Source organism: Mauremys reevesii, linkage group 22 (genome assembly GCF_016161935.1).
Source record: "Mauremys reevesii isolate NIE-2019 linkage group 22, ASM1616193v1, whole genome shotgun sequence".
Taxonomy (NCBI): Eukaryota; Metazoa; Chordata; order Testudines; family Geoemydidae; genus Mauremys; species Mauremys reevesii.
The window spans coordinates 18919799-18939314 of NC_052644.1; the positions used below are offsets into that span (position 1 = coordinate 18919799).

Genomic DNA, 19516 nt, shown 5'->3' on the forward strand with positions numbered 1-19516 from the left:
GCTGGGGGCATTCTGGACTGCCTGCCTCATAGCCACTCTGCCTGGAGCAGGGGATTGTGGGTAATTGACCAATCAGAGGTCATTCTGGGATCTCCGCTTTCTTAGTGGCTCTGTCAGGAATCGGGAGCAATGGCTTATGGGTAATTGGTGAACGCAGGGGCATTGTGGGAGCAAGGGGAGCAGAGGATTATGGGTAAGTGGCCAATGGGTGGCTGTGCATTGTGGGATAGCTGAAGTGCCCGTGTCACAGCCATGGCTGGGCTAAGACCCCCCCTGCGGTGGGGGCATGCAGTGGCCTGGGCGTTGAAGGCGCAGAGTCGTGGCGGGGCCAGGGAGGTGAGAAGATGCCAGAGGAGGGTGATGGGGTGCATGGCAAGGCAGGGGCTGCACTGGGTCAGGTGGGCCTGGGGGGCACCGAGTGCAGGGCAGCCGGGAGAGGGAAGGGGAGAGACATGGAGGCTGAGACACAAAGGGTGGATGAAAGAGACAGATGGAGAGTGAATGGCAGACACCTGCTGCAGAGACACACGGGGACACAATGAACTATGCACACAGGGACACAATGAACTACACACACACACACACACACACACACACACAATGAACTACGCATATGTACACACACGCAGGGACACAATGAACTATGCACGCGCACACACAGGAACATAACAAACTACACATACACACACACACACACAAAAGGACACCAAGAACTACACACAAACAGGGACACAAAATACACACACACACACACAAACATGGGGACACAATGAACTACGCACACACACACACAGAGGGACACAATGAACTACGCACACACGGACACAATGAACTACGTGCAAACACACACAAATGCACAGAGACACACAAGGAACTACACGCACACAAAGGAACACAATGGGCTATGCACAAACACAGGCACAGTGGTCCAGAAACACCATCACACCATCACACACCCATAGACACCCATAGACACCATCACACACCCATAGACTCCAACACATGCAGATTGTCACCCAGACATAAAGACACAAATGCTGAGGTCCAAAACACACCTGTAAAAACACACCTGTAAAAACACACGTGATAACACACCCTCACAGCTACACACGCTGACACACAGTCACACCCGAACACACTGTAACACACTTCCATAACCCTTCCGCTCACCCTCAGAGCTTCTCCACACGTCCTGAAGAAGGTGAATACTGACAACAGGGTGAGAGGGACACAAACTTAGTAACACAAACTCAGTGACACACAAACACACCTAGTGACCCCCGGCACTGCCCCAGCCATGCAAACACAAGAACACACACACACACCCTTCACTAATACCCTGCTGTAGATTCACACATCCACTAACAGTCACAAACTGGGCAGGGAGGGGACACAGGGGTGTCTCAGATCTTGGGGTTCCCAGGAGGTGTGATGCAGCAGAGGGAACACATGGGAGTCTCAAATCTCGGGGTTCCCAGGAGTGTGATACAGCAGAGGGGATTCATGGGTGTCCCTGGGGGCTATGATACAGGAGAGGGGAGGCAGGGGTGTCCCAGGTCTGGGGGTACCAGGTGCTGTGATAGAGCATAGGGGTCATAGGGGTGCCTCACATCTGGGGATACCCGGGTGCTATGATAAAGCAGAGGGGAGGCAGGGGTGTCTCACATCTGGGGATACGTTGGGGTTGGGATACAGCAGAGGGGACACAGGTGTGTCTTGCATCTGGGGGTAACCAGGGGCTTTGATACAGTAGGGGAAGGCAGGGGTGTCTGAGATCAGGGGGTACCTGGGCTCTATGATACAGCAGAGTGGACACAGGGGTTTCTCAGATTTGGGGGTTCCTAGGAGTTGTGATGCAGCAGAGGGGAGGCAGGGGTGTCTCATATTGTCACGGACTCTCAAGTCGTGCTGACTCGTGGCCCCATGCGGTCCGTGGGGGGGTGCCCCTTTCAGAGTGACAGCCCTTCTCGGGGGTCCACTGTCTCTCGGGGGTTAAGCCCCTCCACCTCCTGGAGCTGCACCTCTCTGAGCCTTAGTGGGTCTGTCTCTGCCATGGGCCCCCTCAGGGAGTCCACACGCTCTGGACCTCCGGGGCCTCCACTCCCAGAGGGAATAATGCAACCTGTTATCTAGACCAGTGGCCTCCAAAGTGGGGTGCGTGCACCCCAGGGGGTGCACAAGAGGATCCTTGGGGGTGCGCAGCAGGAAGAGCGCTTTTTTTTTTTTTGCTTTGGCAAAAATGGTAGAGCCGGCACGGCAGGGAGGCCGTGCTCAAATATTTTTACTGAGAGGGGTGCGCGATCAAAAAAGTTTGGAGACCACTGCTCTAGCCCGGAGCGACTCTCAGCCAGCGTAAAACAGGAGGGTTTATTGAGCATTGAACCCAGCACAGGAAACTCTCAGGGCCTCAGGCCTGGCCTCCCTCAGCCCAGCACATCCCAGTCTCCCCTGCAGCCAGGTGGGCTCTGCCTGCTCCCCGTCTCCAGCCCAGAGCCCCCCTGCTTCCCAGCTGGGCATCTGATATCACTTCCCCCAAGTCCCGCCTCTGTCCTTTGTCTTCGATCCAGGTAAACAGGGTCACCTGGGCCTGGTCTCCCCTCTTCTGTCCTCTGGCCCCTCTGGCTGGAACCGGCTGGTCAGGTCACCGGGGTCCTCTCTTCACAGCCCATTGTCCTCCCACTGGCCAGAACCAGCTGTGACTCCTGAGCTGGGCCTCTCGGTCACCAGTCACTGGGGTATCCATTCTCCAGGCCATTGACTGGGGTCCCAAGTGCCCTCTCCGGTCCTCTGTAAGAACAAACTCCCTCTCCCCTCACCTCGTTAAACCAGTAACACCCAGGGAAACTGAGTCCCACCCCGTCTGCATGTAAACCATGGGAAAAGCAAAGAAAAAACAAGAAACCCCCCCACTTCATCACACTCACATCTGGGGAGACCAAGGGGTGTCTCAGATCTGGGGATACCTGGGGGTTTGATACAGCAGAGGAGAGGCAGGGGGGTCTCAGATATGGGGGTTCCTGGGGGCTGTGATAAAGCAGAGGGGACACAGGGGTGTCTCAGATATGGGGGTTCACGTGTGCTGTGATTAAAGCAGAGGGGATGCAGGGGTGCCTCAGATCTAGGGGTACCCGGGGACTGTGATACAGAAGAGGGAGATGGGGGTGTCTCAGAGCTGGGGGTTCCCAGGGGCTGTGATACAGCAGAGAATGACAGTGGGGTCTCAAATATTGGGGTACCCATGTGCTCTGATGCAGCAGAGGGGACAAAGGGGTGTCTCAGATCTGGGGGCATCCGGGGGCTGTGATACAGCAGCGGGAGACACGGTGTATCAGATCTGGTGGTACCCGAGGGCTGTGATACAGCAGAGGGCAGGCAGGGGTGTCTCAGAGCTGGGGGTTCCCAGGGGCTGTGATAAGGTACGGGGGGCACAGGGGTGTCTCAGATCTTGGGATACCCTGGGGCTGTGATACAGCAGAGGGATGCAGGGATGTCTCAGATCTGGGGGTACCCTGGGGCTGTGATACAGGAGAGGGGACTGTAGCCCAGAGAGGGAACTTAGCTTTTCATTTAACGGTAACTTAAGGACTCCCCAGGCCTGTCGTTTGAGGCTTTATGGTCAAATTTGAGGCCTATGAGCTTTAGCATAAGGGGCCCAATGGTGATGCAGAGTTTTGGGGTGCTGACAACATTTTTTTGGGGGGGGCATCTGTACCAAATGATACCGGCCAATCTCAGGAACACAGAACTGATACCACATTGGGCTACTCTAGGAGAAAAACACCCTGTCTCCTGGGGGTGAACCCTTTTCCCAAAGCGATCATGCCGGAGCCCACCTCTGAGTCCTACCAGGAAACCCGTCCGCCGCATTCACAAGGCAAGGCGGGGGGCATCCATTCCAAACTTTGCTAGGCCTTTCCTGGACTGGGAGAAGAGCTCTGGGCAGTACGTCTTTCTCCCCGTCAGAAGCCGGTCCGGTGAACGATATGACCAGACCCGCCTTGTCTCTCAAATATCCTGGGACCAACATGGCTGCAACAGCCCTATCTAGTAAAATGTTGCAGTAATAGACTATTACGCTGCTATTTGGTACTGTTCTGTGCATAGACTCACACCCTTTCTTGGGGAGCTGGTGGTAGCGAAACAGATGGGCATCCTACTCCGTCCCTGGCATGGCAGACGAGTCTGATAGTCTGGATCTCCCCCTTACGTGGCGGTCTGGGCCGGACGGGTGCTGTGGATATTCATACAAATGCCCATCTCTAACTTACTCACCCTAGTGATGTTGGGGTGTCCTTCTGCGACAGGTTAGTCTATTACCCATCTTCACTTAAGATCATCGGTATCAATTCCTTGCCAAGGCAATTTCTGAGTGAAGCATTGGATTGCTTGGCTTCACCCACGTTGCTGTGACTGGGGTATTTGGTCCACTGGATGGGGGACACCATGTTTTGTGACAGGCATGTGTAAGACCCTTGGATCTTGAAAGGTGTTGATCACTGTAGTGGTTGAGATATGGCTGCTGGTTTTGCATCGGTTGTTCTGGCCAGGCCTGGTGCTGCTTTGAGTTGGTGGGTCCTGGTCTGTGGGGAGCTTGCTTCTGCTGCTAAGCTTGGAAAGCTTGGTGGGTTGTTGGAAGGCCAGAAGAGGAGGTTCAGAAAAGATTTTTCTCAGGATGGGGTCCCCATTGAGTATGGGTTGTAGTTGTGGGGTGTTAGTTTAATAGGCAGCAGGTTTAAAACAAACAAAGTATTTCTTCACCCAGTGCACAGTCAACCTGTGGAACTCTTTGCCGGAAGATGTTGTGAAGGCCAAGAGTATAACAGGGTTCAAAAAAGAACTAGATAAGTTCATGGAGGACAGGTCCATCAGTGGCTATTAGCCAGGATGGGCAGGGATGGTGTCCCTAGCCTCTAATTGCCACCTGGCTGGCGTTGGCCACTGTCGGCAGACAGGATACTAGGCTAGATGGACCTTTGGTCTGACCTAGTCTGGCCGTGCTTATGTTCTTACCTAGGCGTGTGCAGCTGGGGGAGGTTTTATTTCTGTATTGAAGCAGGTTCCCTCGGGGTATTTGGCTCACCCGTTCCATGGTGCGATCGACTTTTCTGGCCAAGTGTCCTTGTGTGGGGATGGCGGTTTTCAGCGTGTTAAGGTGAATATCCCGGCCTTCCTTCTCGGAGCGTATTCAGCAGTATCGGAGTGCCTGGCTGTAGATAACTGACCCCTTGGTGTGTTTGGGGTGGTGAGTGGTTCTGTGATGGTAGCTGGGGGGATCCGTGGGTCTCTTGTATATGGTTGGCTGTCGGGTTCCAGAGTTGAAGAGGACCGTGGTGCCCAGGAAGTTGATGCTAGTGTGTTCTAGGGATGGTTGTCGAAGCTGTGGTGGAAATTGACGAGGGAGGTTGGGCCAGCTGCCCACAGGAGGAAAATATCATCGATGTAGCTCAGGTGCATCATTGGTTTTGTGGTGCATTTGTCCAGAAATTCTCCTGGGAGGTGGCCCATGAAGAGGGTCGGCCTGGAGGGAAGCCATCCGAGTGTCCATGGTCTGGACCAAGTGTTTGTTGTCGGATGTACAACTGTCACGGCTGAGGGTGAACTGGCTGTGTTTGGCCACGCATCCGGGCGGCTCTCCGAGGGGCGTCCATTGTCCCGTAAATCTCTGAGGCAGGCGGTGCTGATGGAGATTCCACAACATCCCTGGGCAATTTATCCAAGTGCTTAACCACCCTGACAGCTAGGAAGTTTTTCCTAATGTCCAACCTAAACCGCCCTTGCTGCAGTTTAAGCCCATTGCTTCTTGTCCTGTCCTCAAGGGTTAATGAGAATTTTCTCCCTCCTCTTTGTAACAACCTTTTATGAACTTGAAAACTGTTATCAGGTCCCCTCTCCATTTTCTCTTCTCCAGACTAAACAAACCTGGTTTGTTTTTTTCAATCTTCCCTCACAGCTCATGTTTTCTAGACCTGAATCATTTTTGTTGCTCTTCTTGGGACTTTCTCCAATTTCTCCACATCTTTCCTGAAATGTGGTGCCCAGAACTGGACACGCTACTCCAGTTGAGGCCTAATCAGCGTGGAGTAGAGCAGAAGAATTACTTCTAGTGTCTTGCTTACAACTCTCCTGCCAATACATCCCAGAAGGACGTTCGCTTTTTTGGCAACAGCAGCGTTACACTGTTGACTCATCTTTAGCTTGTGATCCACCCTGACCCCCCAGATCCCTTTCCTCCATACTCCTTCCTAGGCCGTCATTTCCCATGTTGTATGTGTGTAACTGATTGTGCTTCCTGAGTGGAGCGCTTTGCATGGGTGCTTATTGAATTTCATCCTATTGACTTCAGACCGTTTCTCCTGTTGGTGGAGATCACTTTGAATGTGCGCTCACCACGGATGCTAACCTCTCTGCCCAACCTTGTATTTAGCTGGGACACTCTGAGCGCCTTTCCCAGACCCAGACACAAGCTCTCTAGAGCTGGACGGCTGGTATCTTTCTCCAACAGAAGTTGGTCCGATAACAGATATTCCCTCATCCGCCTTCTCTCGTCTCCATTTTTATGTGGCTTGGAGCGTCTGAGGCTTTACAAATGGTGCACTAAAAGTTGCCTTAAGTTTTCCTTTCCCCTCAATATGTCGCACTTTGGGGATCCCAGCCTCAATCCCCTTGATTTTGTTGTGCCTGTTGCTGGGACTAAACCCCTACAATCCCCCAGCTCTTTAAACTAGTAATTCATTGGAAATCAATAATAATCAATAACCACTAAAGAATCAGACACCAGGACGCAGGGGTGTCTCAGATCTGGGGTTCCCGGGGCTATAATATGGCAGAGGGGATGCAGGGGTGTCATAGTGCTGGGTGCGATGGGGCCCCGATCCCAATGACTCTGTGCCTGGGCAGTGCCTGGCGCCACACGGCTAGGCTGACCAGACAGCAACTGTGAAAAATCGGGACAGGGAGTGGGGGCTAAAAGGAGCCTAGATAAGAAAAAGCCCCAAATATCGGGACTGTCCCTATAAAATCGGGACGTCTGGTCACCCTAAACAGGGCCCCGATCTCGGTGACTCTGTGTCAGGGCAGCGCCTGGCGTGACGGGGCCCCGATCTCGGTGACTCTGTGTCTGGGCAGCGCCTGGCCCGACGGGGCCCCGTTCTCAGTGACTGTGTCCGGGCAACGCTCTGGCCATCCCCCCGATCTGCCCCCGCTGGGCTCTGGGGAACAGATTTGCCACAGCTCATGCATCCGGAAGCCGGGCCTCTGGGGAAAACAGCCTGTCGCAGGAGTGAGGATGAGGTTGAGCTAGTTGGGGTCAGGGAGCGATAGTTGCTGACGCCCCCATCTCTCTCTCTCTGTCTCTCCGCAGATTTCTCTCTTGGATTCTTTTATACGGATTGATCCATTTTTTATAACCACAAGAAGGAACCATCTAACGGGGCCCAGATGCCCTGACCTCCCTCCGCAACTCTGCGCCGTGTCAGGGGACCCTTCTGTGCCCCCCCCCCGCCACCCAGTGCCATCTGCTGAGCCCCTCCATTCCCCCTACCCAGGGCTGTCTCACGGGACCCACCATACCCCCCCATCCGGTGCCAACTCCCGGTGCAGCTCCCATCTCCCCACCCCGTGCCCCCACATACACCCCAGCTTCTTCTGGGGCCCCTCCACACCCTCCTCACCCCCCCAACCCAGGGCTTCTCCCTGCCCCCATTTGCCCCCCTCTCCCCGCACACCATGTACCACCTGCTGACTGTCCTCCTCTGCGCTGCCCTGGAGGCGCTGAGCTGCCAGCCGGCCCTGGCGGTCCTCCAGGCCCCTCGTCCGGCCAACCACAGCCGGGCGCTGCCCAGCCTGCTGGCTCACCTCAAGCGGCTGGCGGGGGTCAACGGCACGGGGGCGGGGGCCTGGGGGGGCCGGGCGGCCGAGACGTGCCAGGGCTACTACGACGTCATGGGCCAGTACGACGCGGCCTTCAACTGCACCACGGGCGGCTACCGCTTCTGTTGCGGCACGTGCCACTACCGCTTCTGCTGCGAGCACCGGGCCATGCGGCTGGAGCAGGGCCGCTGCACCAACGTGGAGACCCCCTTCTGGGCCCACACACAGGCCAGCAGCACGGCTGGGCCCGGGGGCCGGGGGCCAGGGGGCTCCGAGGCCGCCCGCCAGCAGAGCAACAGCACCGTCTACGTGGTCTGCGGCGTCATCAGCTTCACCCTGGCCGTGGGCCTGGGCATCAAGGTGGCCTTCGGCAAGGCTTCCCGCCGGCCCCAGGGGCGGGAGATCAACATGCCCAGGTGAGGGGGGGGAGAGTCGGGGACCCTAGGGAAAAGGGGGAGGGGAGGGGAGAGGCAGGGGAGTTGGGAGCCAGGGGAGGGGGCCACGGCTGGGAGGAGGAGGGGGGGAGGGGAGGGGAGTGCAGGGGTTAATGGGGGGGGGAGTAGAGAGGCAAGGGGAGTTGGGGTGGGGGGAAGCAGGGGGGAGTTGGGGGCCATGGCTGGGAGAGAGGAGGAGAGGGGAAGGGATCAGGGTGGGGGGGTCCAGGGGAGAGGTGGAGGCCAGAGGGATGGGAGTGCAGCTGGGGGGAGAGGTGTGGGCCATGGGGAGGTGTGAAGGGGCTGGGTGTGGGGCATGGCAGTGGGGAGGGGGGCAGATGGGACAGTGTGTGGTGATGCCGGGCGGGGCAGCCCCAGGGCCCAGAGCCCCCTAGTGGTGAGGCCAGGCGGGGCAGCCCCAGGGTCTGTCTGGGCCCAGAGCCCCCTAGTGGTGAGGCCGGGAGGCGCAAGCCGGGGCAGCCCCAGAGGTGGGGAGGGGGATGGTGCCCTGGCTGGGGGCCGTGTTACTTGGGGGTGTCTAAGGGGCGCTGCCCCCCCCCGCCCCCCCAGGGCTCTTGTCGACATTCTCAGGCACCAGGCTGGGACCAGCTCGCGCTCCGAGCGCAGCAATAGCACCACCCTCAACTCAGCTTCCCAGGACAACGGCCCGGCCCGGCCCCCGAAGAACCTTTACAACACCCTCAAGCCCTGCCAGAGCAACCACGGTAGGGACCGCGGCACTGGGGGCGCTGGGCTGCAGGGAGCGGGGTGGGGGGGCTCAGGGGGGGGTGCTGGATGGCAGGGGTTGGGGAGGGGAGCTCAGCAGGGGGCGCTGGGCTGCAGGGAGCAGGATTGGGGCTCGGCAGGGGGTGCTGGGCTGCAGGAAGTGGGGTGGGGGGCTCCGTGGGGGGTGCTGGATGGCAGGGGTTGGGGAGGGGGCTCAGCAGGGGCGCTGGGCTGCAGGGAGCAGGATTGGGGCTCGGCAGGGGTGCTGGGCTGCAGGAAGCGGGGTGGGGGCTCAGTGGGGGTGCTGGATGGCAGGGGTTGGGGAGGGGGCTCAGCAGGGGCGCTGGGCTGCAGGGAGCTGGCAGGGGCTCGGCAGGGGTGCTGGGCTGCAGGGAACAGGATTGGGGCTCGGCAGGGGTGCTGGGCTGCAGGAAGTGGGGTGGGGGCTCAGTGGGGGTGCTGGATGGCAGGGGTTGGGGAGGGGGGCTCAGCAGGGGGCGCTGGGCTGCAGGGAGCTGGCAGGGGGCTCGGCAGGGGGTGCTGGGCTGCAGGGAGGGGACGGGGGGCTTGGTAGGGGGTGCTGGGCTGCAGGGAGGGGGCAGGAGGCTCAGCAGGGGACGCTGGGCAGCAGTGGGCAGGGCGGGGGGATTGGCAGGGGGCGCTGGGCTGCAGGGAAGGGATGGGGGGCTTGGTAGGGGGCGCTGGGCTGCAGGGAGGGGGCAGGGCGCTGTCTCCCCACAGCCGTATGTACTGTGTGTGTGCCCGCATTAGGGGCGTGCACTGGGTGTGTGTCTGGGGTATCCCCCATATTGCTGCCCACCCCCTCCTGCCCCCCAGCAGCCCAGTTCCCACCCCCCACCTCCAGCTGCTCCAGCACCAGCAGTTTCTCTTCCAAGGACACTGAGCAGTGTCGGGGTGGGTGGGGTCTGTGCCAGGGGCTTGGACATCCTTGGGGGGTCCCTGGCACCCACTGACCTTGGTGCATCCCCTGCCCCACAGGCTGTTAACCCACTGAGTGCCTCCCCTGCTCTCCTGCCTCCCACGGGGAACACAGGCCATGCCAAGGGGGGCTGAGGGGATACGTGTCCCACAATCCTCTGCCAGCTGGGCAGGTGGGCGTGGGGGTATTTGTCTGAGCAGCCCACAAGGAAGCTGGGTATCAGGGCAGATGAACCCATGGGGCTGATCCGCGGGGCAGGCAGGGGGGTGGGGGTGTGCGGCAGGGCAGACTATGGGGCCGGCCCTAGGGGGTTAGATCTGGGGATGACAAGGGATGGGTGGATTAGTCGGCTCCATAGTCAGTACAGCCCCTCCCAGATGCTCAACCCTCCCCCAAGGGGCCCCATTTCCCGATGGAACCCCCTGTGGGGAGAGGGGGGCGCATTGTCCATGGATTGGTCAGGCCGCCCTCTCCCTCCGCCAGGGCCTCCCGGGGGGTCGGCTTGCTGAGACCGAACAAACTCAGGTCACACCCGGGGCTGTTAAACAGGCCTGGGACTGGCTGGATTGGGGTCGGCACCCCCTAGAGGGGAAAGGCCCCAGGCCCCATTCCCAGCCCCAAGCGAAGCTTTGGGCAATGGTACTTGGGAGCCTGTGGTTTCTGGGCCCAGGCGCAGGCATTACCGCACAGGCATGGTGGGAGATCGCGGTTTGCCATGGCAACCGGTGCTAGCTGTCGCGGGGTGTCTGTGGCTGAGCATTCATGGCGGGGCTGGGGCGGGGGGGCGGTGGCTGAGTCATTCCCTCCCCCCCTCCCCAGGGGATCAGAAATCCTCCTTGAGGCATGTTCTGTTAAAGGGGGATTATGGAGTCTTGGGAGAGGGGATCTAAAGCAGGGGGTGGGGGGAGCAGAGAAATTGGGGATGGGTCCCAGCAGCTGGGAGGGGTGAGGGGAGTGCATGTGGGGGCAGATTGGGGAGGGGTCCCAGCAGCTGGGGGGCAGGCCAGGGGGACATTAGCAGGGGTCAGGGTGGGCTGTAAGTTTAACTCCATCCTGCTGCTCCACATCGCCTCCTGTGGGGTGCGTGATCCCCCTTCGCTCGCTGGCCCAAGCGGGTGCCTTGTGCTGCCGTGACATGGTGGCTGCACCCCAGAAGTGGCTGCATTTGGGAGGCGATGCAGCCCTTGTTCTGCTTGGCACAGGGCCAGGTATTTCCATCTGTCGGGAGGGGATGGAGACACCCCTGGTCATGAACTGAGCCACTTCTCCGTAACGTCTGGGCTCCTCCCGACAGGGCTGCCTGGCGGGGTCAAGTGGGGCAATTTGCCCCGGGCCCCGCAGGGGCCCCCATGAGAATACAGCATTCTATAGTATTACAACTTTTGTTTTTATGGAAGGGGCCCCCAAAATTGCTTTACCCCAGGCCCCCTGAATCCTCTGGGCAGCCCTGCCTCCCGCTCTTCTCCTGACACACCCAGGGAGGCCGGGCTGTCGTCCCCATTGCGCAGGGGGGAAACTGAGGCAGGTCCCTGCAGCTGGGACTTCAGAGGCTGCAGCTCCGAGCGCGGAGCAGGCCAGGGGACTAGAACTGCTCACTGTTCATGGGGGGTGGATTCATTTTCCAGGGTCGGCTCCGGGGTCTCGTCAGTGGGGGGCCACGTGGGTGTTTTGAGGGCACTGGAGGTCCATTCGCCCAGAGCCCCAGCCTCAACCCCATCGCCCGCGCCTAGGGATTGGGGCCCATTGAATATTTTTTGGGGGGCAAATTTCCCATTTGTGGCCCCCTGCCTGTAATGCCAGCCCTAAGCCTTCCCTACCATTCCACACTCCCCTCCCAGAGCCGGGAGAGAACCCAGGAGTCCTGGCTCCCAGCGCCCCCTGGCTCTAACTACTAGCCCCCCCTCCCCGCCCGCCCCTCCCTGAGCCAGGGAGAGAACCCAGGCGTCCTGGCTCCGGCTGGGGTGCGCCCTGGAAGTTGGGCAGCTTTAGGCGGGCCCAGGGAGACACCCAGTGGCTGTTTGGGGAATGGCAGGTTTCTTCATTGCACTGCTCCAGAGAGTATCCGTCCAACCCTCCTCTGCACCCTCATATCCCCCCAATCTCTCCATCCATCCCTCCTCCCCCTGTACCCCCAGATCTCCCGATCCCTCCATCAATCCATCCTTCCCCCTGCACCCCAGGTCCCCCCAATCCCTCCATCCATCCCCTGCACCCGCACATCTCCTCGCTCCCTCCCTCTGTTATTCCCCTGCACTCCCGCAATCCCTCCATCCCTGCACCCCCACATCCCCCATCCATCCCTCCCCTGCACTCCCACATCCCCCTGATCCCTCCATCCCCTGCACCCCCACATCCCCCATCCATCCCTCCTTTGCACTCCCATATACCCCTGATCCCTCCATCCCTCTGTCCCCTGCACCCCAACAACCCCACGATCCCTTCATCTATCCCACCCCAGCCACCCCACATCACCCCGACCCTCCCTCCATCCATCCCTCCCCTCCATTCCCACATCACCCCACTCCCTCCCTCCATTATTACCCTGCACCCCCAAATCCCCCTATCCCTCCATCCCTCCCTCCCCTGCACCCCCAATCCCTCCATCCCCTGCACCCCCACATCCACCAATCCCTCCATCCATCCATCCCCTGCACCCCCACATCTCCCCACTTCCTTCCTCCATTATTCCCCTGCACCCCCAAATCCCCCAATCCCTCCATCCATCCCTCCCCTGCACCCCCACATCGCCCCGACCCCACCATCCATCCATCCATCCCCTGCACCTCCACATCCCCTGATCCATCCCCTGCACCCCACATTCCCACTCACCCCAGAAGTGTCTGCCCTCACACATTACCTTTAAGGGGTTGGGTTTTTTTGTCCCCAGACAGAAAATACCATCAGGCGGACCCAGAGGTGTCTGAGCTCATACATTACCTCAAGGGGGCGTCGATATTTGTCCCCAGACAGAAAATAACATCAGTTGGACACAGCAGTCTCACCTTGCGCATTACCTTTAAGGGGTTGTGGGGTTTTGTCCCCAGAGTGTCTGACCTCGTTCATTACCTTTAAGGGGCTAGGGGTTTTTTTTGTCACCAGACAGAAAAGACCATCAAGTGGACCTGGGCCAGAAGTGTGTGACCTTGCACATTACCTTTAAGGGGCTGGGGTTTGGTGATGAGGTTTTGGGGGGGTTTTGCCCCCAGACTAATAACCCAGCTTTGCCTTGCAGACAACATGCACCACAACTACGTGCACCTCAACGTGAGCAGCCCGAAGCACCACGCCGCCACGCTGGGTAGGTGACGGGCCGGGGTGGGGGGCTCAGGGCCCAGGGGGAGGGGGCCCCGTTTTCTCACCCGAGCTGCCCCACGGAATCAGAATTCTCCCGCCGGGAAAGGGAGTGGGGCGGGGAAGAAATGGCCAAGAGATTTAATCTCTCTTTGCCCCTCCCCCAATCCCCTCTTCCTGGCCCTCTCCCTCCTGACCCCCCTCCCCACACTCCCTCTTCCCCTCCCCCAAACCCCTCCCTCTACCTGTCCCCTCCCCCTCCCTCCTGACTTCTCTCCCCACACTCCCTATTCCCTCCTCCCCTCTCTTTTGCCCCCAGACTGGCGAGTGCATCACACCCCCACGTCGGGCCTGAAGTACAACTCACTCACCTGCTCCCGCTCCTTCCACAACCTCTCGCACCTGCCCCCATCCTACGAGTCGGCCATCAAGTCGGAGCTCAGCCGCTACTCCTCGCTCAAGAGGCTGGGTGAGTCAGGGGCCCTGCCACTAGGGGGCGTTCACAGCCCGACCCCACCGCTGCCACCAGCCCCTGGGGACTTGCCCAGGGGCCAGAGCTGGCTTGGGGGAGAATGGGGCCTGGGGCCTTTCCCCTCTAGGGGGCGTCAGCTCCCATCCGGCCCCAGGGCGGGAATTGGCTGGCTCAGGTGGGGCGGGGAATGGGGCAGGGAGCTTCTCCCCTCTAGGGGGCACCGTCTGTTCCCAGGACTGACTGGCAGCCTGCGGGTGAAATGAATTCACTCAGAGTGGCCCGGTCCGTCCATGGAGCCTGTGAGTGTGCAAAGGAGAGTTGGTCACATTGTCCGTTATCTCCCATCCCCTCTGCCCCTCCCCTCCTGCCTTTGCCCCGCCCCTTCTGCCCTTGCTCCTCCCATCCCCCTGCCCCTCCCCTTCTGCCTTTGCCCCGCCCCTCCTGTCTTTGCCCCTCCCATCCCTATTTCCCCTCCCCTGCTGCCTTTTCTCCTCCCCTCCTGCCTTTGCCCCTCCCATCCCCCTGCTCCGCCCCTCCTGCCTTTGCCCCTCCCATCCCCCCGGCCCTCCCCTGCTGCCTTTACCCCACCCATCCTCTCTGCCCCTCCCCTCCTGCCTTTTCCTCTCCCATCCCCCTCCCCCTGCTGCCTTTGCCCCCCCTCCAGCGGAGAAGGACATGGACGAGCTGTACCTGAAGCGGCGGCACCTGGCCGAGCTGACGCGGGGCACGCTGCCCCTGCACGCCATGAAGATGAACTACGAGCACTACGGGGAGGCGGCCCAGCACCCGCGACGGGTGATGTCCCAGGAACACATCCTCTCGGACGGCTACCGCCCCAACCCCTACGACTGCGCCGGCCCCCGGGAGCGGGTTGTCTCCCACGAGCGGCTGCTCTCCCGCGAGGCCCTGCACTCCCAGGAGCCTCTGCTCTCGCCCGAGCGCCTGCACCAGGGCACGGGGCCCTTCCAGGAGCTGCGGCTGGGCCACCAGAAGGCCCTGTCCCAGACCAACATCTGCGCTGCCGGCACCCCGCTGCTCGAACGCCACCAGGGGCACAAGATGAACTCCCACCCCACCTCCGCCAACTCTGCCCAGACCGCCTGGGAGGTGGGCAGCAACCACACGGCCAACCGGCGCCAGGGCTTCGGTGCCCGCCGCCAGAGCACCATCGAGCAGCTGCAATTCATTCCTGGGCACCACCCCAGCCAGCACCTCCGCACCGGGAGCAAGAACGAGGTCACCGTGTGAGGGCCCAGCTCAGGTGTACTCAACTTTCCAAGGCCATAGCTCTCTTCCTCCTCCTCCTCTGCGTCTTCCCCCGTCCTTCACGTCTTCTTTCTTGGACCGGGCGGCCTGCCGGGCTTCAAGGCCTTTGCCGGGCTTTGGTGGCATCCGCCTTTGATGACCTCAGCGGCACGGGCCCTGTCAACTTTTGATGATGTCAGGGTCATGTTGAACCATCCACGCTGGATGACGTCAGGCCCTGAGGCCCTGTCGATGTTGGGTGACGTTGAGATTGCCTTGTCTCCATCCATGTTAGATGATGTCCACAATTGGTGACATCACTGCTGCGGGCCCTCTTGACTTGTGATGATGTCAAGATTGCCTTGGGCCCGTCCATGTTGGGTGATCTCAGCGCCACGGGCCCTGTCAACTTTTGATGATGTCAGGGTCGCGTTGAACCCATCCACGTTGGATGACATCAGCACCTTGGAGCCTGTCAACATTGGGTGATGTCAAGATTGCCTTGTCTCTGTCCATGTTAGATGATGTCAGTGCTCTATCGACTTTTGATGATGTCAGGATTGTGTTGAGCCTCTCCAAGACTGATGACATCAGTGCTGGGGGCCCTCTCAACTTTTGATGATGTCAAGATTGCCTGGGGCCCATCCACGTTGGGTGACATCAGCACTATGGGCCCTGTCAACATTTGATATCAAAGTCATGTTGGATGACATCAGCACCATGGGCCTTGCTGACGTTTGATGATGGCAAGACTGTGTTCAACCCATCCACGTTGGGTGACATCAGCGCCCCCGGACTCTGTTGACATTGGATGATGTCATGATTGCTTTAGACCCATCCACATTCAATTATGTCAAATTGCATTTGGCCCATCCACCGACATCAGCGCTGTGGGCCCTGTTGATGGTTGATGATGTCAGGACAGTCAGGCCTGTCCATATGGGATTACGTTGGTGCTGTGGTTGTGTCAACATTTGGTTCCATCAGGACCAGCTGTCCTGTTGACTTTTGATGATGATGTCAGCACTGGCCATCTTTGATGACATCTGCACTGTGGCCCTTGTCTATGTGTCATGATGTCAGTACCACCAAGCCTGTCAACCTGTGATGATGTAAACACTGTGGGTCAACCTTTGATGATGCCAAGAGGGCTCTCAACCTCTGCCATCAATACCGTATCCATCTCATGACATCAACACTGTGGACCTTGTCGGTGATTGATAACATGAGTGCTGTGGGCCTTGTCGATGTCTGATGACATCATCGCCATTTCATGCTCTCAACACTGTGGACCTCGTCGACCGTGGATGATGCCAGTGTCCTGGGCACCAGCCTGTTGGTTTTGACATCAGACCAGTGGCTCCATCGCCGATTGACGATGCCTGTTCACTGGGCGTTGTTACTGATGATGTCACAGTGGTTGGCCTGGTCAATAGTTGAGGAAATCAAGCACTGCCAGGCCTGAACAACCCTTGATGATGTCAGCACTGCGGACTTTGTCGGTGATGGATGATGTCAAGATCACTGGGGTCTGTTGATGTTTAAGGTCGGCCCTGTTGATATTCGGTGATGTCAGCTCTGTGGACCTGGTACCTTTTTTTGATGACATCAGCACTGTGGGCCTTGTCTATCTTTTGATGATGTCAGTGCTGTGGGCCCAGTCCACTTGTTGATGATGTCACTGCTGTGGACCCAATCCCCTTTTTTATGACATCACAACTGTGGATCTGGCCTGCTTTTTGATGCTATCGCCGCCAGAGGCGCGGCCCCCCCTTTTGAGACTCAGCCTGCCCTGTGATGTCACACCCGCCGGCCCCGTCCGTTCGATGAGGACGCCACGGTGCCTTCCGATTACATCACTGCTCTCCTCCAGCAGGCCGGATGCCCCCCGGCGCCGGGGTGGGAGCAAGCAGCGGCCCTGGCGCACGGCCCCCTCACCCCGGATCTCATGGCCGGGGCTGGGAGCTCATCACGTGGGCCGTGGTACGGTCAAACCTCCACTTCCATCCCATCCCACCGCTGCCCCCCATGTACATATCTTTATATAGCGCTCTCTGGTTTCTCTCTTCCAGTGCTTCGGCTCTTTGGATTTCCAGCCCACTCCACTGCCATGGGGCTGGGGAGCGCCAGCCCCCACCCCTCCAGCACACGTGAATGTAGTTTGAACAGCCTCAGCTCTTTCGAACCCCACCCTTCTCTCCCCAAGATGGTGGGTCACCCCCACGCTGCGGGGAGACTGGGTCTTCGTATCATGCCTTTTTCTTTATTTCTCTTCTGTTTCTTCGCGGGCCGCTTGCTAGGCCCTGGGATCTTCGATCTCATCACCCAGTAGAGTTCTGACGGGTCTCAGCCTCAAACCTTTTCATCCCTTTGTCCTGCTCTGCGCTCAGATCCCTCCCGTCCGATGCCAAAACACGCTCCTCTTCTGCACTGCGGTATGCCTACGGGGCATGGTCAGCTGCTACCCATACAGAGGCGCTGAGATGGGGTCCTGCCGTGCTGGGCGCTGCACATATATCGTCACTGAAAGCGGAGCCCCGTCAGGCCAGGCGCTGCCCAGACACAAAGTCACTGAGATCAGGGCCCCGTTGCGCCGGGCGCTGCCCAGACACAAAAGTCATCGAGATTGGGGCCTCGTCGCTCCGGGCACTGCCCAGATACACGCTATCTGTGTCTTCCCCGCAGAGTTCTCCCTCCAAACGTATCAAAACCAGCTGGAACACAGGCTATCCTGCAGGGCTCCCTCTCCCCTTCATGGCTGTACCACAGATAGTGGCTTATAGGCCACGTACCACCGTAGCTCTTTAGCCCAGGCGCTACACAATCTCATTCTTCCCCAAGGCATTAGGAACTCCCGAGGGCCTTGGCGTGGCTTCTGGTGCAGAACGTCCGGCCTTAAATAAAACCCCTCTCTTCACGCTGGCTCCTGACGTCAGGGGACTCTCTGCAACCCTGGGAGGCAGTAGCTTAAAAACCAATACAAGGAGCGGCTTTACTACTGTATGGTTAGCCTGCGGAACTCCCCACCACTGGATGTCACTGTGGCCAAAAGCTTAGGCGCCTGCAAAGGATCAGCTTCTCTAGGGGACTGTGGGGTGACTGTGACTCACTGCAATTCAGCCGGTCTCTCTGTCGCAAATCTCTTCAGCCGGGGTTATAACTCAAGAGTTAAAATCATTTCAAGCCAACCCCCTGGGTGGGTTATTCCGTATTTGGGATGTCTTGTCCCTTCCTCTGAAGCAGGTCTGTAGAGACCACTGGTGGAGATGGGATACCGGGCTAGATGGGCCTGCCCCATTGGTCAGTTCTTAGACTTCTGTGATTTGGGGCGGGGGTGCTTCGGTGTTTGGGGTGCCCGTCTCAAGCACCTGATTGTGAGAGAGGCGGGCGCTCAGTGCTGCCAGCTAATTGGCAATGCCTTGGTGGCATCCGGAAATCACAGGAACAGAGGAAATTGACTGGAGCCGATTAATGGCCCATCTGGCCCATCCCGTCTCTGACTGACCAGTACCGGATGCTTCAGGGGAAGGTGGTTAAAGCAGAAGGTTTGGGGAGTCAGGACTCCTGGGGTCTATCCCTGGGGAGGGGAGGGGAGGGTTAGAGAGGGGGAAGGGGGTCAGATGTCAGGACTCCTGGGTTCCATTCCCCCTAAAACCGGTTTGATATCCCTTCCCATGTTACGATCCCGCCGGATAGTCCTGTTCTCCATAGAGTCTGGGGCCTGTTGGGAGCGCTGAGATCGCCTAGTCTGGCCCCCGGCGTAACGCAGGCTGGACCTGTCCACTCCCCTTTTGAACCTCCCTAAATTCTTGGTCTCAACGACTCCCTGTGGCGGTGAGTTCCCCAGGCTCGATCCACATTATGTGGAAAAAAAGCATTGCCTTTAACTCCCGTTGTCCTTCTAGCTCCCGCTCCCCTCCCCGCCCCCCCCTTCAAAACACCACCCCTGCCACCTGAAGAGGCCACTCCCTTTAAGGGTCAGGCTGCAAGACATGCCAGCTGGGGGGCGGGTTAGGATTTGACTTTTTAGGGTCCCCTTTCGAGGGGCAATTTTCTCTCCCCCCACCTGACCATCCAGGGGTGGCAAAGCTCTAAGCTTTCCTCTCTGGATGGGGAGCCCCAGCCTCCAACCTTCCCCTCCCCGAGCTCGATTCCCCCCGCCCCCTTCTCAGGATCTTTGGGTGAGGTCAGCTGGGATCTGCCCCCTTGACTTCACTGGTGCCATAGGGCATGGAATAGCCACGGCGCAGGACGCCCCGGCCCTGACCCACATCCGCCCCTATGGGTCCCAGGGGGCAGGGAATAGCCACAACTCAGGGCACCCCAGCCATGCCCCCGATCTGCCCCCATGGGCCCTGGGGGGCAAGGAATAGCCACAGTGTCGGACGCCCCGATCTGCCCCCTACCGCCCGCCGGGGGTGCAGCACCCTCACCCTGGCCCCACGCAGGCTCAGGCAGAGCAGGACTCCTTGGGGGGGCTGGACTCTGCTGAAGCAGCACCCAGGGGCCCGAGCGTCCGCCGAGGCAGGGTGTGGGGGG

General features: G+C 59.2%; 1 protein-coding gene across 1 annotated transcript; it reads left to right on the forward strand.

The window, feature by feature from the left end:
• The first annotated feature begins 7725 nt into the window (after positions 1–7725).
• On the forward strand, positions 7726–18160 carry SHISA7 (shisa family member 7). Its single transcript, XM_039510263.1, has 5 exons — positions 7726–8285; positions 8874–9028; positions 13202–13267; positions 13580–13729; positions 14397–18160. Exons 1-5 carry the CDS (start codon positions 7726–7728, stop codon positions 14978–14980), a joined length of 1515 nt encoding a protein of 504 aa, XP_039366197.1. The 3' UTR covers positions 14981–18160.
• The last annotated feature ends 1356 nt before the right edge of the window (positions 18161–19516 follow it).

Coding starts and splice junctions, on each gene's coding strand:
- SHISA7 (XM_039510263.1), top strand. CDS start 7,726: ATGTACCACCTGCTGACTGTCCTCCTCTGCGCTGCCCTGGAGGCGCTG. Junction 13,268..13,579: donor GCACCACGCCGCCACGCTGG/GTAGGTGACGGG, acceptor TTTTGCCCCCAG/ACTGGCGAGTGCATCACACC. Junction 13,730..14,396: donor CTCCTCGCTCAAGAGGCTGG/GTGAGTCAGGGG, acceptor CCCCCCCTCCAG/CGGAGAAGGACATGGACGAG.